Source organism: Cyprinus carpio, chromosome B25 (genome assembly GCF_018340385.1).
Source record: "Cyprinus carpio isolate SPL01 chromosome B25, ASM1834038v1, whole genome shotgun sequence".
NCBI classification, from domain to species: domain Eukaryota; kingdom Metazoa; phylum Chordata; class Actinopteri; order Cypriniformes; family Cyprinidae; genus Cyprinus; species Cyprinus carpio.
The window spans coordinates 16,870,801-16,889,908 of NC_056621.1; the positions used below are offsets into that span (position 1 = coordinate 16,870,801).

At 37.0% G+C, this 19,108-nt stretch overlaps 2 protein-coding genes across 2 annotated transcripts in view; both read right to left on the bottom strand.

The window, feature by feature from the left end:
- Positions 1-7,531, bottom strand: part of LOC109068238 (S phase cyclin A-associated protein in the endoplasmic reticulum-like) — a 106,065-nt gene extending 98,534 nt beyond the window's left edge. Inside the window, exon 1 of the mRNA XM_042753572.1 lies at positions 7,215-7,531. Within this exon, the coding sequence (XP_042609506.1) occupies positions 7,215-7,388 (174 nt within the window). The 5' untranslated portion in view covers positions 7,389-7,531. The remainder of the gene's footprint in view (positions 1-7,214) is intronic.
- Positions 7,532-9,093: 1,562 nt separating this feature from the next.
- The window catches only part of LOC109068255 (CTD small phosphatase-like protein 2-A), an 11,244-nt gene continuing 1,229 nt past the window's right edge, over positions 9,094-19,108 (bottom strand). The window contains exons 2-13 of the mRNA XM_019085102.2: positions 16,464-16,672; positions 16,247-16,385; positions 15,697-15,843; positions 13,976-14,194; positions 13,812-13,899; positions 13,618-13,729; positions 13,449-13,535; positions 13,283-13,345; positions 11,621-11,700; positions 11,305-11,431; positions 11,130-11,225; positions 9,094-10,334 (exon numbers count right to left, since the gene is read on the bottom strand). Coding sequence (XP_018940647.1) covers positions 10,269-10,334; positions 11,130-11,225; positions 11,305-11,431; positions 11,621-11,700; positions 13,283-13,345; positions 13,449-13,535; positions 13,618-13,729; positions 13,812-13,899; positions 13,976-14,194; positions 15,697-15,843; positions 16,247-16,385; positions 16,464-16,649 — 1,410 coding nt within the window. The 5' untranslated portion in view covers positions 16,650-16,672 and the 3' untranslated portion in view covers positions 9,094-10,268. The remainder of the gene's footprint in view (positions 10,335-11,129; positions 11,226-11,304; positions 11,432-11,620; positions 11,701-13,282; positions 13,346-13,448; positions 13,536-13,617; positions 13,730-13,811; positions 13,900-13,975; positions 14,195-15,696; positions 15,844-16,246; positions 16,386-16,463; positions 16,673-19,108) is intronic.

Consider the following 19,108-nt stretch of genomic DNA (forward strand, 5'->3'; position numbering starts at 1 on the left):
ACGAACATATCCTGCTTTTTCCAGATTATTCATGAATATGGGAAACCTGAGGCTACCCATGAACTTGTGAATCAAATAATATGAAGACGTTGCATTCTTCTTACACTTGAATTTATGTAGGACATTGTTCACATAAACGTGTGAGCTAAAAAAGTGGCCACAGAAGATATCCAAGTACTTGTCCTTTTCATTGTAACACCCACAGACAGAAGCAGTGCTCTTAGCAACTGGCAAGAGTGAGCTTACTCTGTCCAAGATATAAGGACATTAACCATTAAAATAAGTACCAATAATTCACACCTTCTTTCTTGTCACCTTATATGACTTGCCAGTGGCGATAATATAAGCATGTGATGCCAAGATCACTAGTTACTCACTGTCATGTTAACAGCACCAGTGGGAAGACAAAAAGTGGTATCTTTATTGCACACCATTTACACATGGATCCATAATGATGACATGACATGATTTTAATGTGAAAAACAGCTTACTAACCCCCTCTGACTAGAATTACATCCAATGTAACAATTGTAGCCAAAAAAACGAAAATGCCATTTCAGCCGATAATTTTCAGAGGCCGAAATATCGGTGCATCCCTAATTTTAAGATGTGGGCATGGCACTCAAAAATGAATGTGCTCGTGTAATCAATAGTTCGGTGTTAGTGAAATAAATGATGGGAATTTTCACTGATTATAAAGCAAAAAAAAAAAAAAAAAAAAAATTAAAAAAAGATAAACTACATATGAAAAAATTATTCACAATCAGATCTATAACATGCATTTACTTAATTTTCAATTCACGCAAACTTTAAAGAAAACAAAGGACAAGTAAAAAAAATAACCTTTGGTAATCGACTTTATGCTACAAATGCTAACATGATTATGATTGGCTGTCAATATTTTTATCGTCCATCAACTGGAAAAAAGAAAAAAAAAAAACATTCTGAAAGTGATTCCAACAACATTATTTCTCTGTGCCTTTATCGTTATAGTTGTGGTGTGGACTCTGCTATTCTTTAATATTTAGAACGATTTTTACAACTACAGTACATCTTTATCGTTATCTTTATAGTTATTGTTCCTGGTGTGAACAGGCCTTAACTTGTAATGAACCTGGAGTATTCTTTAAAAGATAGGGTCATATTTTATTTTAATGTCTTATTCTCACAATTAACTATTAACCATGACGTTTGCCTCAAACTCCTATTGCTGCTTAATAGTTAGCAAGATAGGGATCAACAGTATCTTCATGCAGGACAAAGCATTAATATACTTTGTAAGTACTAATAAACAGCCAATATGCTAGTAATATGCATGCTAGTTAATAGTGAGAATTGTTCCTTAAAATAAAGTGTCATCAAAAATAGAATTTTTTCTAAATTAATTTCATATTGGACTTTAAAAACCAATGCCTTCGGTATCTCAATTGTCTGTATACCCAAAACATTCAATTGATTCACTCTGGATAGTGTGTTAAACTCCTTTGATACATTATTGAATATAATCATCTGAAAAAAAATACAACTTGGCATATAGCTAATTATTCTGTTGTTTGCTGGCCTTATTCCACCGTTACGCAAATGCAAAGCTGTTCTGTCTGTCACATTCCCTCACACAGAGGAATATTTCATCAGGCTCACTGGTTTTTACACATGCATAAACATTTTACTGTTCTCCCCTGCCACTATCTCATGTCCTCAGGGTTAAAATACACAACTGACCTACTTAGCCAATGACAACAGCCCTCATTACACAGCTTTACTCTCTAGAGGTCTGCAGATAAGCATGAATGAGGCTTTGAGATCACGAAACAAACAATTTTTGCAATTCAAAAAAGACACGCAAGTAAATTAACTTGCCTGCCAGCACGTGTTTGAATGGTAAATATTTACTCTGGGTTTCCCAGGTTTCTGGCAGCTGACTGGCAATGGAAGACCTGAGTCTACATTTGTCGTGCATCTTGGCAGAAGGGGGTGGTGGGGGGAGTCGGTTTCCGATTTGGCAACCGTTGGTGCAAAATAACCAAGGTAAAAGTGAGAAGGGTGCATCTGATCTCAGGTCAGCGCTCCATGCATGCGTGAGACGAATCGAGCTAATCACCTAATCACCAGCAGGCCCCTTGACACCCGAGGTCACTGGAGTTAGATCTAACCGAGCCCCTCAGAACTGCAAAACAAGAACATCCAGCTACAAAGAACTGCTTTCAGCACAAATAACAGAGCAGCAAGGATAGAGTTTCAAGCGCGTCTAAGCAGAAAGAATGATGGGAAGAGGAAAGTAGGTACGTACAGAGTAGAAGTGGAGTCTGTAAGCAGGTTCCTCATCCATATCCATATCCGGCCCTGACATGCTACCAAATTTGTTTATGGCAACCTGTTTTCCCCCTTAACCAGTATCTCCGCTGCACGAACTGCCTGTCATCGTCATTTGACAGCTGGACCAAAAATAGCCCCGTGGTTGAGCGTGACTCCTACAAACTCGCCGAGTAGATGCCTCTGTCAATCAGCAGGACGGACTTCATGTCCTGGCCATAAGGACGTCTTTCTGCAACGTCTCGGCTGCACAGCGACTCTGCCGCTACAGTTCTGCTGTCTTGGTTGTGGCGTAGTCACCCTCCACAGCTTGGCAGAGTATCGTGCAGAGCTCCTCTCTCTCTTTGCAGTCATGTGCACATGGCAGGCCGCCCACTCGTCCAGCATGTGCTGGAGGCGGCGGGGCTGCGTGTGTCAGCGCGTCTGCATTGGACATGCCGCAGACTCAACATATGATTGGAGCTCGGCGGTGGGTAACTTACACCGATGACATAGATGTAAATAGAGATTCTCCAATGAGATGTGGAACAGACACAGCTGCGAGGATGAAAGCATGCAAAAATATCTACAGTCTGAAGACTACATGATATTCGTATGTAATATTTACATTTTTATAAACCAATTCTCTTTTGCATGCATGTATCTAAAATGTAACTATTTTTTAATGTTACTATCATATGTGCATTAAAGCTTAAATAAATACACAGCTTTTTCAACTGACCCAAGTCAATCTTGTTAATCTGTAATTGATCTGGAAAGGAAATTAGCAAGTGTACTTGGAAGAAAATAGTTGGTTGCTTGATAAATAACTGGCTATGGTAATTTGCTCTCAAATATTAAACAAACGCAACACTTTTGCATGATTATTTACACTCTAGGCATATGTGTGCATTAATATGCATACTTTTATGTATAAAAAAAACATGGTGATGTCCTAAAATAGACGTTTTATTGTCTTAACAAATCATGACATTTCTTCGAGGCCTTCACTGATTTTCCAAACTTTTTCAGGCCTGGAACACTCAACTATAAACGTCCATAGTTTCTGAATTGGGAATTCTAAATGCATGAAAGGACAAATGTCAAATTCATGGCTACTACCACTCTGGCACTGCACCTTTGTCTAAACAAGCGAAAACACACTAACCTTGTTCCACAGACAATATTCACCATAACGCTTTCCAATTTAGTAAAAACAACATTACAGATCAATTAATACAACAAACTGCTGCCTGATATCAGGTTCTGTTTCCATTTCCAAGTATTTATTTGTTAAGCAGCTGTATAATAAGTAAGACAAAATACAATCGCATGGTCATAATTGCAAAATAAACACTGACCGGTAGATCAGGTCTAGGAACTGAAGGACGTTTCTGAAGCCTCTGTGCTTTGCTTGTTTTCACAAAATAAAATAAAGTCAATAATTTCATGTCTATGGGTTCATTTATTTGAAAAGCAGCCATGCAAATAGTCACTCATAGTTAGTTACGTAGTCATGTTATTGACACAAATGTTAATAGGGGCCAAGCACCGAAGATGCGTAGGCACCTATTGTATCTGCTGGTGTTCTTCTTCCACTCGAGTCTATGACAGCCCATACATCCACTTGCGGGAAAGTTGTGAAATTTGGCACACTGATAGAGGACAGTCTCAACATTAGTCACAGCAATTTTGGAGTCTCTAACGCAAACTCTCTAGCGCCACCACTTGTCCAAAATTTCACTCATGTTTATGCTATAGTAGTAACTTTAGAACCGTAAGGCACAGAAGGAAAATATTTTTTTCCTCTGAATCCATGGCTCATGCAGAGTCGAATGAACACCAAAATTCAAAAATCGCAAGGTTTAGTTTTTTCGCTATTTTTAATTGTTCGAAAAACCTACTTTTTCGAACTCATCCTAGACGGTTTGTCTGATTCTCACCAAAGTTGGCTCAGATCATCTTCAGACCATGCTGGCAAAGAGTTATGGAATTCAAGTTGATTAATAGGGTTGGGTATCAAAATCCGGTTCCATTTTAGAACCGGTTCCAAATTTCCAAGAACCAGGTAGTCTATAAGAAGCGTGCATTTCGATTCTGCTTAACGATTCCTGCATTCACATTTGAATGATTTCAAATGATTTAATTGCAGGAATGGAAAGAACTTGTGCCCTGTTAGCGTGCAGTGCACATGAAGTGCAAGCGCGTGCACAGAGAACAACGGTCGAGGTGCGGGGTCCTGGTTTGTGTCCGTTCTCGGACCATTCCGTGTATTTCCACTGTAGAAAAGGTTGTTCCGGGCCAAAACTGACTTCTTTCATATTTATCGACCAGTATGCAGAAAACTACGTCAGTATATCATCATAAACACTGGCGTTTTTGTCTTAAGTGAACGTAAACAGATGAGAAAGAAAACGCATGTACAGTATTTTTAGCACTACATGCATTCGGTGTTAAAGAGATCTTGACTGAATATATTTAATAACTTTAATTAATCTATATTTTATGAAAAGAAAACTATGCAGTGTTTTTAAAATTTTAATTACAGTTTCTGTACATGAAATTTAGTTCAGTTGTATTTATTTACGCTATTAATTGTTTTGTTTGTTCCTATTTTATTACTGACTGTTTACTTGTCTTTAACACTTTAATATTTTTAATTTATATTAATCTAGTTTTTGCTGTGGTATTTTTTTTAAAGTACAGGCAAAATTCCTCTTGCAGTGTTTTGTAGGCTGCTGATTTTAGCTCATGTTATTCAGCTGCAACAGAATGCTTTGCAAAAAAACAGAATAAATGTTTGACATCTAAATGTCTGACTTAATTTTTTATATTGGATTTTTTATCTTATTGGAATCGAAACTAGGAATCGATAAGAATCGGAATCGATAAGCAGAATCGGAATCAAAATCGATAAAATTCAAAAGATACCCAACCCTATTGATTAGTCAAACCGTTCTCGAATAAAAGCACGAACGAATTCGATGAAAAGCACGCAAAAATTGATCTGAGGCTGTATCTCCGCAACGATTTGGCGTATTGAGACCAAATTTGGTGTGTGTTATAACAAGCATGACCTGAGACTACCTGCGGTGTTTCTGCGCTGTGCCACCTAGTGGTCAGGAGATATGAAAAGTGCATATTTTTGCTTATAACTTCTGAATGGTTTGGCCAAAAACTTTTCTCTTTAGATTCAGTGCAGCATGCTGAATTTTCCCATGTCAGCCATTTTGGGCATCGGCCATTTGAATTTGGGAGTAAAATGCTATATTTTACGAACACATTGACGTATCATTACGAAACTTGGTATTCTTCTTGGGCACCATGCCCTAATGGTACTCAAAATGTTTGGGGGCAGGGTCACCTTGTGGTCAAAAGCTATAATACAATTTTAAAAAAAAATGCTAATAAATGTTGTTTACACTAGCCTATTGTAATGAAACTGGTTTTGATATATTCCTTGGATCATACCGAGAACATCGATACCAATTTTGCCATAATTGACATACTTTGACATACTGACACCAAACTTTGTGTGTGCCATTGTTACCTCACACAGAACACACCACATCGATGTGATAACAGCGCCACTGTTCGGTCAAAAGTCAAAAGTGATAAGCCATTAAATTATATTACGAGAACTAGTGTTTATGATTTTTCAGCCACTGTGCTTCAAATCATCCTAAACTTGCTTTAATTACTCATTGTTGCAGTTGGTCTGATGCTCCATGCCATGCTTAGCTCCTCATTTTGCCTTTGGAGGGCTTGGCCCCTTAATTGCTGCTTGCAGCTATATTGCTGAATTTTATTACTGTTACATAGTAATGTTACTGTCATGTAAACGATACATTGAATTATATTACTTACATAGTAATGTTACTGACACGTAAATGTTTGCTAAATTATATTATAAATGTTGTTGCTTTATATTACTATAGACAATAACATTGCTACATTAGAGTAATATAATGCAATTATATTACTGTTATGTAGTCATGTTATTGTCATGTTGCTACTTAACAGTAATATAATGCAACATAATTACATGACAATAACATTGCTACATTAGAGTAATATAATGCAATGTTATTGTCATGTAAATGTTATGTTGCATTTTATGTACTGTACTGTACTGTTATGTAGTCATGTTATTGTCATGTTAATATTATGTATTGTTACTATAATGGTACATTGTATTGTTACTGTAATGTCACGCCGTGTAAACATTATATTGCATTGCATTACTGTTAATTTGTCATGTTCTTGTGAGGTACTATTATGTTATGTTTTCTTGAGTGTTACTGTTGTGTATGACAAAACCAGTCATAAGTAGCACAGGTATATTTGTAGCAATAGCCAGCAATACATTGTATGGGTCAAAATGATCCATTTTTCTTTTATGCCAAAAATCATTAGGATATTAAGTAAAGATCATATTCCATGGAGATATTTTGTAAATTTCATAGCATAAATATATCAAAACTTAATTTTTGATTAGTAATATGCAATGCTAAGGACTTCATTTGGACAACGTTAGTTGCATCTCGGCCAGATATTGTCTTATCCTAACAAATTTCTGCAGGTTTCAGATGATGTATAAGTCTCAATTTCAATAAAATGACCCTTATGACTGGTTTTGTGGTCCAGGGTCACATTTACAGTAAAATACTCTACTGCCTGTAGTGTTGTCACAGTGCTAACAAGTAAGCATACAGTTTAAGAACCCTTCAGAATGACAGCAAGCATGAACACTTCACCACAGTTCTGTATTGTAGCGACAATAACTGTCACCATAGTAACTCTGTTAGGGTAACGCTCTACTGACAGCTGCCTTCTGGGCGTTCACAGCGTCCTTATGATCCCTGAATAATGCTGTCTAGGTAGACAGCTCGCTATGTTTTGAGACGACTGTTGTGTGGTACCTTTAGGACGATGTTGATGGGCGTATTCCTGCTCTTCCCTCCTCCGTGAGATGATCCAGAGCTGTTGCTGGCCGATCTGTCTCTGGCGTCCCTGCTCTGAGCCGACCTCAGCCCGAGCCGGTGCTGCTGTGCCCCGCCGCGACGCCGCCCATCGTACCGCCCGTCCTTCGACATGAGCCCGCCGTCAAACGGACGCGAACTTCGCAACCAGAGGGCGAGAAATTAAACCGTCCTCCTCTTCTTTTACACTGAAGAGTCGTGTATCACGCAGAGCGCGGGAGAGAGTGTGTGACGCCCCCAGCTGGACTGGAGGACTGGACTGACGTCACCTGCGCAAACCTTCACCATGGTAACCGCAGTCACAGTTCCCGCCAAATTACCATAGTCACTAGTTATTTTTACCAGGCCTACTAGTTGTTGTTGTTGATGATGGTTATATTATAAATAATGCATAATTTTAGATGACTGGTGTTATTTCTCGATAATAGAGAGAACATGTCAGAAAAAGCAGAATAAAAATAAACACTTTATGCCATATCAAGTGCATTTTTTATATCATTAGGTGGGGAAAATATATAAGCCAATAAAACCTAAAAAAGCATTTTCCCACATTGGGAAAAAAGTAGTTCTTATTTTTGTTTATAATGATTTAAATAGGCAAGATGTGATTTTGGGTCAAAAGCACAATGTAATTTATTTATAAAATATATATTTGGTATGGTATGTAGAATTAATAATACTATGTAATATACTCCTACTAAAGTATTATACTATACTACTAATAATAATACTATAAAAACTATGTAGTTAATAAATATAATTATACATATAGTAAATAATGATTATTTTACATTTCTTTAGATTTTGGAACTTTAAATTATAACTTGTTATACAATTAATAATAATATATAAATTATATTTATATAATAATAATCATAATAAATTATTACTTTTTGATACTGGGGTGAAGGGTGTTTTCCTAACAAGTCCCGTTTGTAGATTTGACTTTCCTATTATAAGCATGTATGAATAATCATGGGAAATTTAAACTAAATCCCAAAGCGTAAAAACCAAAATGTATGAACAGCTAAGAGTAAAAATGCAAGTGTCTTATGTGCAAAAACAGCAAATTTAATGTTTTAGTTATGAACTTTCAGCATGCTGTTTTCAGTGACTAACTGCTGTCATTGTTTTAAGTCAACTCTACATGAAACCAAAGTCCAGGACCAATCAGGGATTTCACTGACACTATATATATATATATATATATATATATATATATATATATATATATATATATATATATATATATATATATATATATAAATGACCATTCCAGGAAAAACACATTCATATGAATTCATACATAATCTGAAAAGATCTTAAGAATGTTTTCTTGGTGCTTCATGTGCGCTGCAAAAAGCTACACTGAAATACATTCATTGCATTTACAGCTATCTTTAACAAAAGGCCTCGTCATTCACTGACATCGCAACCAAACACACAACAATCCAATCAAAATACTCATTTCATCCACTGCATTAAAAAAAATAAATGAATTAATAATTGAGTGATTGACAGCATGTTCATAGTCCCGAAACAGAAGCTGCCATTCTGAAAAAATATTTACCTAAATTAAGAAGAGCTGCCAGAGGTTAAAATGGGCCAATTCTCTCAAAAACTATTAAATATTTAAAAAAAAATCTAGATTTCTCAGTTCAAATCTCATTTCCAAAATTATCAGTCATACGTGCTGTAATGATGAGCTTATAGTTCTAACTGAAAACATTTATCCATACAGGATAAAATGAACAAATCAAGGCCACATGTGATACTTTCATCCCAAACGACAAAGAAAAACCAGCTGGAACAATTCTGGTACATTAAAATCATGTATTAATGTCCATGGAAATAAAAAACATTGGGGTAACACTGAATGAAACGGAAGGTCTACCCTTCAGAGGTAGGCAGAGCTGTACATGATAATTCCTAAAACAGTTTCCGAAGCAGGAGCGCAGGAGAAGCAGAATGAGGGGAACACAGAATACTGCAGGGATGCAGTGACTTCAGCTAATTCATGTGCTGGTGCTACACTTACCGGACATTTCAGAAAGACAAAGCATTGTTTTTTTTTTTCTCCACAGAAAAGCAATTTAAAGCACATACAGTATTTTACATTTCATCTATACTTGTATATAAAAACAAACTAAGAACGTAAAAGTTAAAATCCCCAAATTAGGACTGACATGGATAAATGGTATAAAGCGGTCAGTAACTGAAAGCCACAACTAGAGACTAGACAGAAATTCACAAATGAGCACTTTTGTTGTTTTCCATATGTGGGATGTGACCGGATTTTGGATTACATTTCACCGGATTACGAGAAAAAGCTAGAGCGTAACGGACAGGCCATTAAATATACATCAAATCTACAGTAAAAAAATTAATAAAAAGCCAGCTGGTCTATGAAAAAAAGACCTTGAACTAAAAAGGAATGCATAATGAATTAAAACCAAAGGGCAAGTCGTGTTTTACAAACTTGACAGGAAAAAATATATATGTACAAATGTTATATATACATATACACACATAGTTGAATGTATATATATTCATGTTTTATATAGTTATATTTAACCGGTCATTCTCGTTGAAGTAAAAGCCAGTGGCTTGGAAGGGCAGAGGGTCCCTCTGAGCACCAAAAGGAGTGACGCAAGTCCACTTCTGCACAGCGCTTTACCTTAAAGTCCAAATCAGGCATAAACTCCACCGCAGAGCCGAGAGGGACGACCAATCAAAAGTGATCATCTCGGCCTCGCCTTCGCTTCCATAAATGTGTGTGTATAGAAAACATATGCATACATCGAGTCATTTGTTTTAAAACATTTGTCCAGAGCCCCAAAAAACCCTCCCCCTCCCTCCCCACATAAAAGGACGCCCATGTAGGCAGGCCTGTAGTTGAAATCCTTATGGCAAAGAGTTTGTGGCAAATTTTCCTTCCCCCATGGTGCTTAAAAACAGTCAGGTTGGCAAGAAATGTTCGTTTCCCTGCAACATTCAGTCCGGGGGTAGAAGGTCATGCAGGCGAAATCGCTCCCTTAAGTGTGGCCGAACGTCCTCGTTCTGGAATAAAACACAAACATGCCACGTCAACAAAAACACATGATCGTTGTAAGTGACAGCATAGAGACGTGTAGAATTATTTTCTACTTAGAAATGCATAATGTCTGAATCCACATGACGCAGAAATAATTTCTCCAATTTCTCAATATTTTGCCTAATGTTTATTTAAAAAAAACACACAAATCACATACTCCTTAAACTAAGACACTACATTGTATGATATTATATATTTCTTTAAAACAAAACCAATCACATAATGAAGGTATAGTCTTCACTAAGACATTATTATGTATGATATTAAATATGGATAACAATACTTTTGTAAATTGGCACAGAAACAACTATACTGTTAATTAAATTTATTTAAAAAAATAAAGACTTGTGAATGTGTGGTTTGAGTTGTTTTTATTTCTTCTAAGAATTAAATTGCAAAGATTTCTTATTTAATAATTTAGAAAAGTACATTTTTATTTAAATAAAAATCACATAATGAAGGTATAGTCTTCACACTAAGACACTATAATGTATGACATTAAATATGCATAATACTTTTGTAAATAAATGTTTACTGTTAAAAAAAAATGTTTTATCAAAAAACTGAATTATTAAAGCGTGTGGTTTGAGAAATAATAATTATTATCCTTTCTAAGAATTAAATTAAGAAATCTTAATAAACAACCTTTGATTTTTGCAAATATTATTTTAATAAATAGAAAAAGTATTTCTAAAAATACTATTTTAATAATGCACATTATCTTTAAAAAGCAGCACACACAAGAAACAAGACGCACGTACCAGTTCTACCAGCTTCTCCAAAAACGGCACCAGCTTTAGGAGCTCATTGTCATTCTTGTCCACAAACCAACTCTCAATGGGGATCCCATTGGAAAGCTGCAATGAGAGGAGCACATCCTGAGCTTTACATACTAATAACTCACCACAGACCACTTCTCAAGGCGGCTTCACAAACCTGGTAGGCAAAAGCCTGAGGTGAGTTGTCTATGATCACCGTCTTGGAGAGATCTCTCCCGAGGATGTTAAGGTCTTTGATGTAGTTGCCTTGTACGCATACGCAGTGTTCGCGAAACAATCTGTGCCTGAAATACCAGAGGAAAGACATTGAGCTGAAGGCTCACCTTAAACATCTTACAACCTGAGAATCGAGACACACATTTGTTCCCATCACACCCACACACTATGAGTGGAAAAGGAAACATGCAGCTTCAGTTGAATGCAATTTAAATGTCATTCACTTTTTATGTTTTTTCATTTGAGAGGGAACTGACCTAACCAGCTGTTTTTTAGGATCCAGGATGTTCAGCAGCTTGTCAGCATACACCTTCTTGGAAGCAGTAAAGAGAATAATCTGCGAATAATTCAAGATTACGTCATTAATGGCAGTCATAAGTGAAAGCAGTAGATCATATCATAGGCAGGATGTTCATTAGTTAAAATGAGAAGCCAGGAGCAGATTTGGTAGCGCTGGGGATGGTGTGTGGGAGTATTAAAATATAGATCATTTTAATCATAAAATTACTATTGTTTTGCAATAATAAGTGCAGTTACTAGTAATATAACATGTTCATTTCTTGTTTATTTTTCTTTTGTTTATTGTTTAAACAGATTTGACAGTAAAGCACTAAGCTGAAGTTAATACATACAAAATGTACTTTTATTAACAACAGTAACAGGTGCAACATTTTTATATAGAAAATGTATATATTCCATTCTTTATTAAATGTACCAATATTCTTTTAGTATATAGAACTGACCGACTTCAGGGATTATGTTTAATTTAGTAGCAAACTGAAGAAAAGTTTGTTTTTTAAGGCACTGTGACTTTCTGTAAAATTCTGACAAAATCTGATGTTTCGATATTTTATAATAGTGATTTTATCAATTTCAAAATATAGAGGAAAAAGTAGAAATGACTGACCAATAAGTGCTCCTCTGCTGCTGTCTACTGGTTATAATTGCGTTTTGATGTATTTTTAAAAAAATTTACATAAGTGTTTGTTTACCACAAAGTATATTTTGATCATCCCATTAAAAATGACTTTCAAACTGGACCATTTTAGAGATTTTCTTTCTTTCTTTCTTTTCTTTTAAACGCCATACCAGCTTCTAAGGCTATATTCATTTTAGAGATTTAAAGTGCTGGAAATAGTTGTTTGAAATGCTTGTAAATCATTGAAAACTGCTTGAATTTCTCTCTCAAAAGGTTGTACAAACACTGAAATGAATGATGTAATGCATTCGACTATTTCTACCACAACACCATGGTTACAGTTAGTGATACCGCATCTGGTTTCCTGACGTATGTCAGCGCAGCATATAACAGAGAATTCTGTGCAGAATTTGAATGATTCTCAGTAAATCTCGGAACAAACTTGTCATAGTGCGGCGAATTCAAACGCTTCTCACTGGATCTCGCAGCACTGTTGCATCTGTGCTGTTACAGTGTCGCAAAATCAACTTTGGCTCCCGAGTAAAGCTGTTCTGAGCTCGGACAAGTTTGTTTACGTCATGGTCTGGGCTGATAAACGGTCCACACTGCGCAGCTGAAACATAGCGTTGTTTAGTTTCGCTTTCGTTTGCCATTTGATGTTTCTCAAATTCAACAAAAATGGGAGTGCTTATGAGTTGGACAACGCGGTGGCTGTGCGACTGTTCACAAAAATTAGTGGCACCGGCAGAAAAAATGGTGGCAAAATGCTGTAATAATGCAGTCTATGGGACAGTCACAAGCCTCCCGGTTTTCATCCAAAATATCTTAAATTGTGTTCCGAAGACAAACAAAGCTTTTACGGGTTTGGAACAACATGGGGGCAAGTGATCAATGACAAAATTTTCATTTTGGGGTGGAGTAACCCTCTAAATATTTATTACATTTTGTTTTGCAAAAAAAAAATTAAAAAAAAGTAAAAAATAAAATGTAAATTGCTCACCTCATAAATTTGAGACATGCGCTCCAGGAATTCTCTAAAGAATGGCCGTAACCGGACGTACACCTTTAGGAATAAGAGAGCAAATTACTGTTGGAGCTACATACAAACCAGTAGACAAAAAAAAAAAAATATCGATATCTAGATGCTTTTTTTTTTTTTTTTTAACCTGGTAAATGACATCTTGGAAAAGCACAGGGAAGGTCAAGGCTGCGTCCTCCAATTCATTGAGGCTGCAGTGAACCAAAGTCTCATCCTGAAATAAAACAACAACGGCAACTTAATTCTTGCATCGAAAGAGCTTGCATCAACAAGACCAATAATAGATGGCAACTCACTAGATCCAGGACGAGAGAGAACTCGGGGGTGCTCCTGGTTTTCAGAGGAAGCGCAGGCTTACGGGTGAGCTGCTCTTCAGTCAAGGGTGGCACGTGTTTGATGAAGAAATAACTGGAAGACAGAGGCAAGTTAGTGCACAGGCACGTGGCTACACGGAGGTTATTTAGATCAAGTGTGCTGAAATTTGGCTCACGGGTCAAAAACTTCCCAGTCCTCCTCGTAAGTCCCTTCTGCTGGAGGCGATGGCGGGACATCTGGATAACTGCTGTTGGATCCTACGGCTAATCAAGAGAGAAAGTGTGAGGATGCTCTGCTTTAGGGGGCAGTACAGCTGAAATAAACCTCCCAGACACTCACCAGTTAGCGGTGGCATATCAGCCTCTGTGACGATCTCTCCTTCCTCTACCGATGCGTCTACATGAGGCAGCGGTCTGGGGTTTAGTGCAGGGTCAAAGGTCAGGTCTCGACCATCTGTGGTAGTGCTGGTCGGGGTTTCTTCGAGCTGCTCCATGTCGAGCTGCTTCACGATCTCCTCCGCTTCCACCGCCTGCCCCGGGGAATCTGAGCCCGCCGTAGCTGGAGGACGAGAGAGAGAGAGTCGGTTTAACAGTGTGACGAAATCAGAAAGAGCTCAGAATGAACGAAAAATGATGTGGCAATATTGCTGGTAAGCGCATTGTTTTGGTTGAGTGGTTTCAGTTTGCAGCAGGTGCCACCGATTAGATGGCTGCACCTGAACCTGAGGGTCTCAGACAGCAGTGAAGAGTCTTCTGCACAAATGCTTTAGCTCTGAAATGCTGCAGTCTGAATTGTAGTTCTGCTATATTATGACAAAAAATACTAGTCCTATATGCCGCTTTAGACATTTCAATGTGATGACGCTCTTCGTCTGCTTTTATGGTCATGTGGGTGCTGGAACTCTTTAAAGGGATAGTTCACCCAAAAATTAAAATCCTGTCATTACTCATGTGTGGTAGTACTGTCGTGAACATGCATCAAAGACTGATAGGGAAGAGAAGAAATTGTTGAATAAAGTTGTTATTTTTGTTTTCTTTGCGCACAAAAAGTATTCTTATAACTTTAAAAATTAAGGTTGAACCGCTGACATCACATGGAGTATTTTAACAAACTCTTTACTTCCTTTCTGGGCCTTGAATGTGTCAGTTGCATTGCTGTCTATGGAGGGCCAGAGAGCTCTCGGATTTCATCAAAAATATCTTAATTTGTATTCTGAAGATAAACGAAGGTCTTATGGGTTTGGAATGACATGAGGGTAAGTAATTAATGACAATTTTCATTTTTAGGTGAACTATCTCTTTAAAAACAATATTAAACAATATTCACAACCAATGATACTTTAATATGTGACATTTCTGATTCAGATCAGAACTGTGAGAGGAAGAGAAAAAAAAAATAAAGAAAGGCTTTTTCTTCTATCTCTGTGTATCCCAATGACAAATACACTTTCTCAATGTATCTTCATGTGTTGTTATTGCTGTAGCATTAAATTAGTGCAGTTAATAGATTTTAAAAGGGCTCCACTGGTGGCTTAAAACAATGTCTAAACTGCTATTTAGCTAATTAGTTACAATAATACTTTATTCCTTTTAAATATTGTGCACTGATGATTTGTACAAAATAAAGGCTTTTCATACCAGGAATGATAACTATAATGACAATTGTATTAACTATAAAAAGAACAAGAAAAAATATATAGAAATTACACTGTGAATTGTAAATGTTTTAATAAATCTTACATGAAGACATGATTTTATCAGTGCGTCCCTATTTAAGACCTGGGGTCAGACTAAAATTTGTAAAACCTAAAAAAAAAAAAAAAAAAAAAAAAAAAGGTTCAAATATTTTCTTAAGAAACTGGCAGCTAAATAAGATTGTTATTATCTAATTATTTGGTGATTCTTGGCAAACACTTGCTGATTAACTCTCAATTCTGATTCTGAATTTCAATTTAAGGTCTGAAAAGAAGGAACTAACTACATTTTATTATGACATCAATATCTCAGTGTCATTTAGGTGCATACATTTATCAGCTGACAATTGAGATCACAGTCCCTTACCATTTTTGTTGGCGGGTGAGAAGAAGCTAAAAACAGGAGAGAAGATGGTTCCCAGGAGGGTGGTGCGGGGCGGACTGCCCGGAGTTTCCGTCTGCACCTCCAGCTTCCCGTTGGGCTTCACTGGTTTACTCTGACCTGTCATGGTGTCTGAGCAGAAGAAAATGAGAAACATTCAACACCAAGAGATCACTGGCAGTCGGCATAACTACTCAGTTTAATTCACATACAGAACTCTTTAAGAGACAGTTCACCCAAAAATGAAAATCCTGTCACCCTCAAGTTGTTCCAATCCTGTATGAGTTTCTTCTGTTGAGCATGAAAGAAGTTATTTGGAAGAATGTTGGTAACCAAACAGTTGGTGGTAGCCATGAATACAATGGAAGACAATGGCTACTGTCAACTGTTTGGTTACCAACATTCTTCATCTGTGTTTTTGAGGGAAGTAAACCTGAGTGTGAGTAAATGATGACAGTATTTTCTATTTGTGTGAATTATCCCTTTAAAGGAGCAGCAAGATCATCAGGTTATCTGTGAGGGTCAGCACTCATACCTCCATTGACAGGGCCTTTCCTGCGGGTTCTGGGGTTTGCTCTGCTGGGCAGGTTCCCACCGGTCGGAGTGGATGTGATCAGATTACTGTCTGAATCGCAGTCTATACGGCTTCTCTTAGCAGGAGTGCACTGCTCCACCTGACATTAAGAAACACAGCTGAAACCAAACCACACTGCCTCCACAAGATCATCTCAAATGCAAATTCAAATCCCAACCTTGACAGCATTGCCTCTGATGAACCGTTTGATGGTGGAGAAAATGCCCGTGTCTCGCTTCTGCATCTTGGCGTCTTCGGCGGACAGAGTGTGTTCCACCTCGGAGTGCTTCCTCTTGGTCTTGGCGGTCCGAGCGGACAGGGTGGCGCTCCGCTGCTGAGATGCCTTACGCACTCTCAGCCTCATTGTCCCAAAAGTCACATGTAAGACTGAGAAGACAAACACAGTTCATCTGTAACAGTAAAAAAAAAGTGCAGAGCTGCACTATGCATATTTGCATAAGTTTCAGCACTGCTACATTAATAACACTGAATGCAAGATATTCAGCTGCCAATACGGCTGCAGGGAAATTCCACTGCGGAGACCAGTCATGGCAACTCAAGGAAAACAATCGGATCTGTCCCCTGCTGTCATTGACAAGAAAGGACTCCACAGCAAGGATACATCATATCTAGTTTTGATTTTTTTAATTAGTTTTTATTTTAATATCGTTTTCAAATTTCCTGTAATTTCTGTTCAGTTTTAGATAGTTTCATCAATGGTTTTGTTAGTTTTTATTTTGTGAACACATTTCTATTTTAGTTTTTATATATTTTAGTTTCAGTTTTCGTAATTACAGTTTATCAGAGTTAATGAAACACTTCCAGTGTAGACCAAAGCAAGACATTTAATTTTAGCAACGTTGAATGTTTGCACAGTTTACAGTTTCCTCATGTGCAAACCTCTTAATAATGAAAATAAAATAAATCTTTACAATTGAACAAAAACCAAAAATATGCAACTTGTATGTATAAACTTTATTCATTCATATTCATATTAAAGATGTAATCTTGCGAACAGTTTACAAACAACAAGCTAATCAAGGTTTTCAGAGTTACTAGAAAGCTACAGGCAGCTCACAATGACCCTCCAGTGCTGGATTTCAGAATACCTGTTCTTTGTAATCGTCATTGAAACTCACAGTAACCTGACAATGCAAGTAAACTGTGTTTACATGACTTCATTAATAAATCAGGTTATTTCCCTGTAGTGACGTCAGAATATAATCATTTGCGTATCTGACTCAGAATATTCCACACATTTGTCAGTTGTGATGTTAAATTAAGCTTGCAACATGTCGGGAAACTTAAGAGCTCGTATATTATCTTCTCATGCAGTTATAAACACAGAATTGTGACTGAACCACTTCTGCTGCGCGAGATGAGAACACATTTTTATTATTTTCTGAGTCATGAAAAAGTCTGCTTTTGTGATATTTCCTTCTTTCTTTACTGCAAGACGTTTGCTCGGTCTAGATGCGCTTAGATCCGCACTAACAATGTGTTCCTGTCGCGTACCACACATACCGACAGAAAGCGGGTTATTGCGTTTACATGCCGTGCGAAATCAGAGTAAGAGACAAAAAACTACCTGTTGCGACCAGTTTATGCTTACGCCGTTTATGACCTTACTCCATGGTAGTAGTAGTAGTTCTTTACAGGTTTTTTATTCGACTGCGCTGCTTTTCCATAGTTTTTTCTAGGGATGCAATGATACCATTTTTTAAAAACCGATCCGATCCCAAAAATTCTGAGTATCGGACTATTCCGATCCGAGTGCAGTTTTTATTTTTTTTATTTTTTTTAAATCAATGTAGAATTTCTATACTTCTGTGGGTTGACCTGAACATCACTCACAATCTGCTAAATATAACAACGTCATTTTAATGAAAAATAACAAATGATATAATCAAATACAAAATTTTGATGATAACAAATATATGATCATAATCTATGACAAAAAATAATATTATAAACTAGGTTAGTGGATAATTCAAATTAATAGATAAAATCGGGAAAATCGCCCAGCCCTAGGTGATTTAAATGATGTTTGCGCTTTATTTTGACGAGCCGCTCTTCAGTTGAGCAACGCAATCAATCCCATAATGCCTCTTTTACACAGGACACGGCAAACGGTGAAAACACAGTCGCTGCCGCTTTCTCTCATTTTGGATGTGTTTCGTAGTCAAAGCGGTGCTCCTTTCATGTACTCGATGTGGACGTTGCCATAGTAATCATAAAGCGTGACAAAATGACTATTTACTAACGTCAGCTCAACCAAAAAAAAATTGTCAACTCACTTATGTTGTTCTCGCACGTAAAGCACGCTTTTAAACGTCTGTGCATTATTATTATTTACCATTTCATATTTTCGATTACATTTCCCGCGTCTTGTTTTTTTTTTAAATGCAAAAAGGCATTCTCTGTGAATAGAAAAGCCACCTTTGAAGCGCCATCTACAGGTATTTCCCTAAACAACCACAGGTCAGAATGAGAGCTTGTTAAATCACGAACACGACTATTTATTTTTGCTAATTATTACTTTATTTTAGTTAATTTCTCAGTTACTGTTGTAAGTTTCGTTTTGGTTTTAGTTTTTCCATTTACTTTGAAATTGTAATTTTATTTCAGTTTACGAAAACGATTTCTGACCAATAATTTTAGCCTTCGTTCAAGTTTTCGTTTACAAAAATACCCTTGCTCCACGGCACCCTACGGGCTTTCTTTAAGAGTGCCAAAGACGACGGGGAAAATCATTACAAAATCAATGGAGAATTTGATCAACTATGATGGTTTAAACCTGCTCGGAAACCTTGACACAGATGC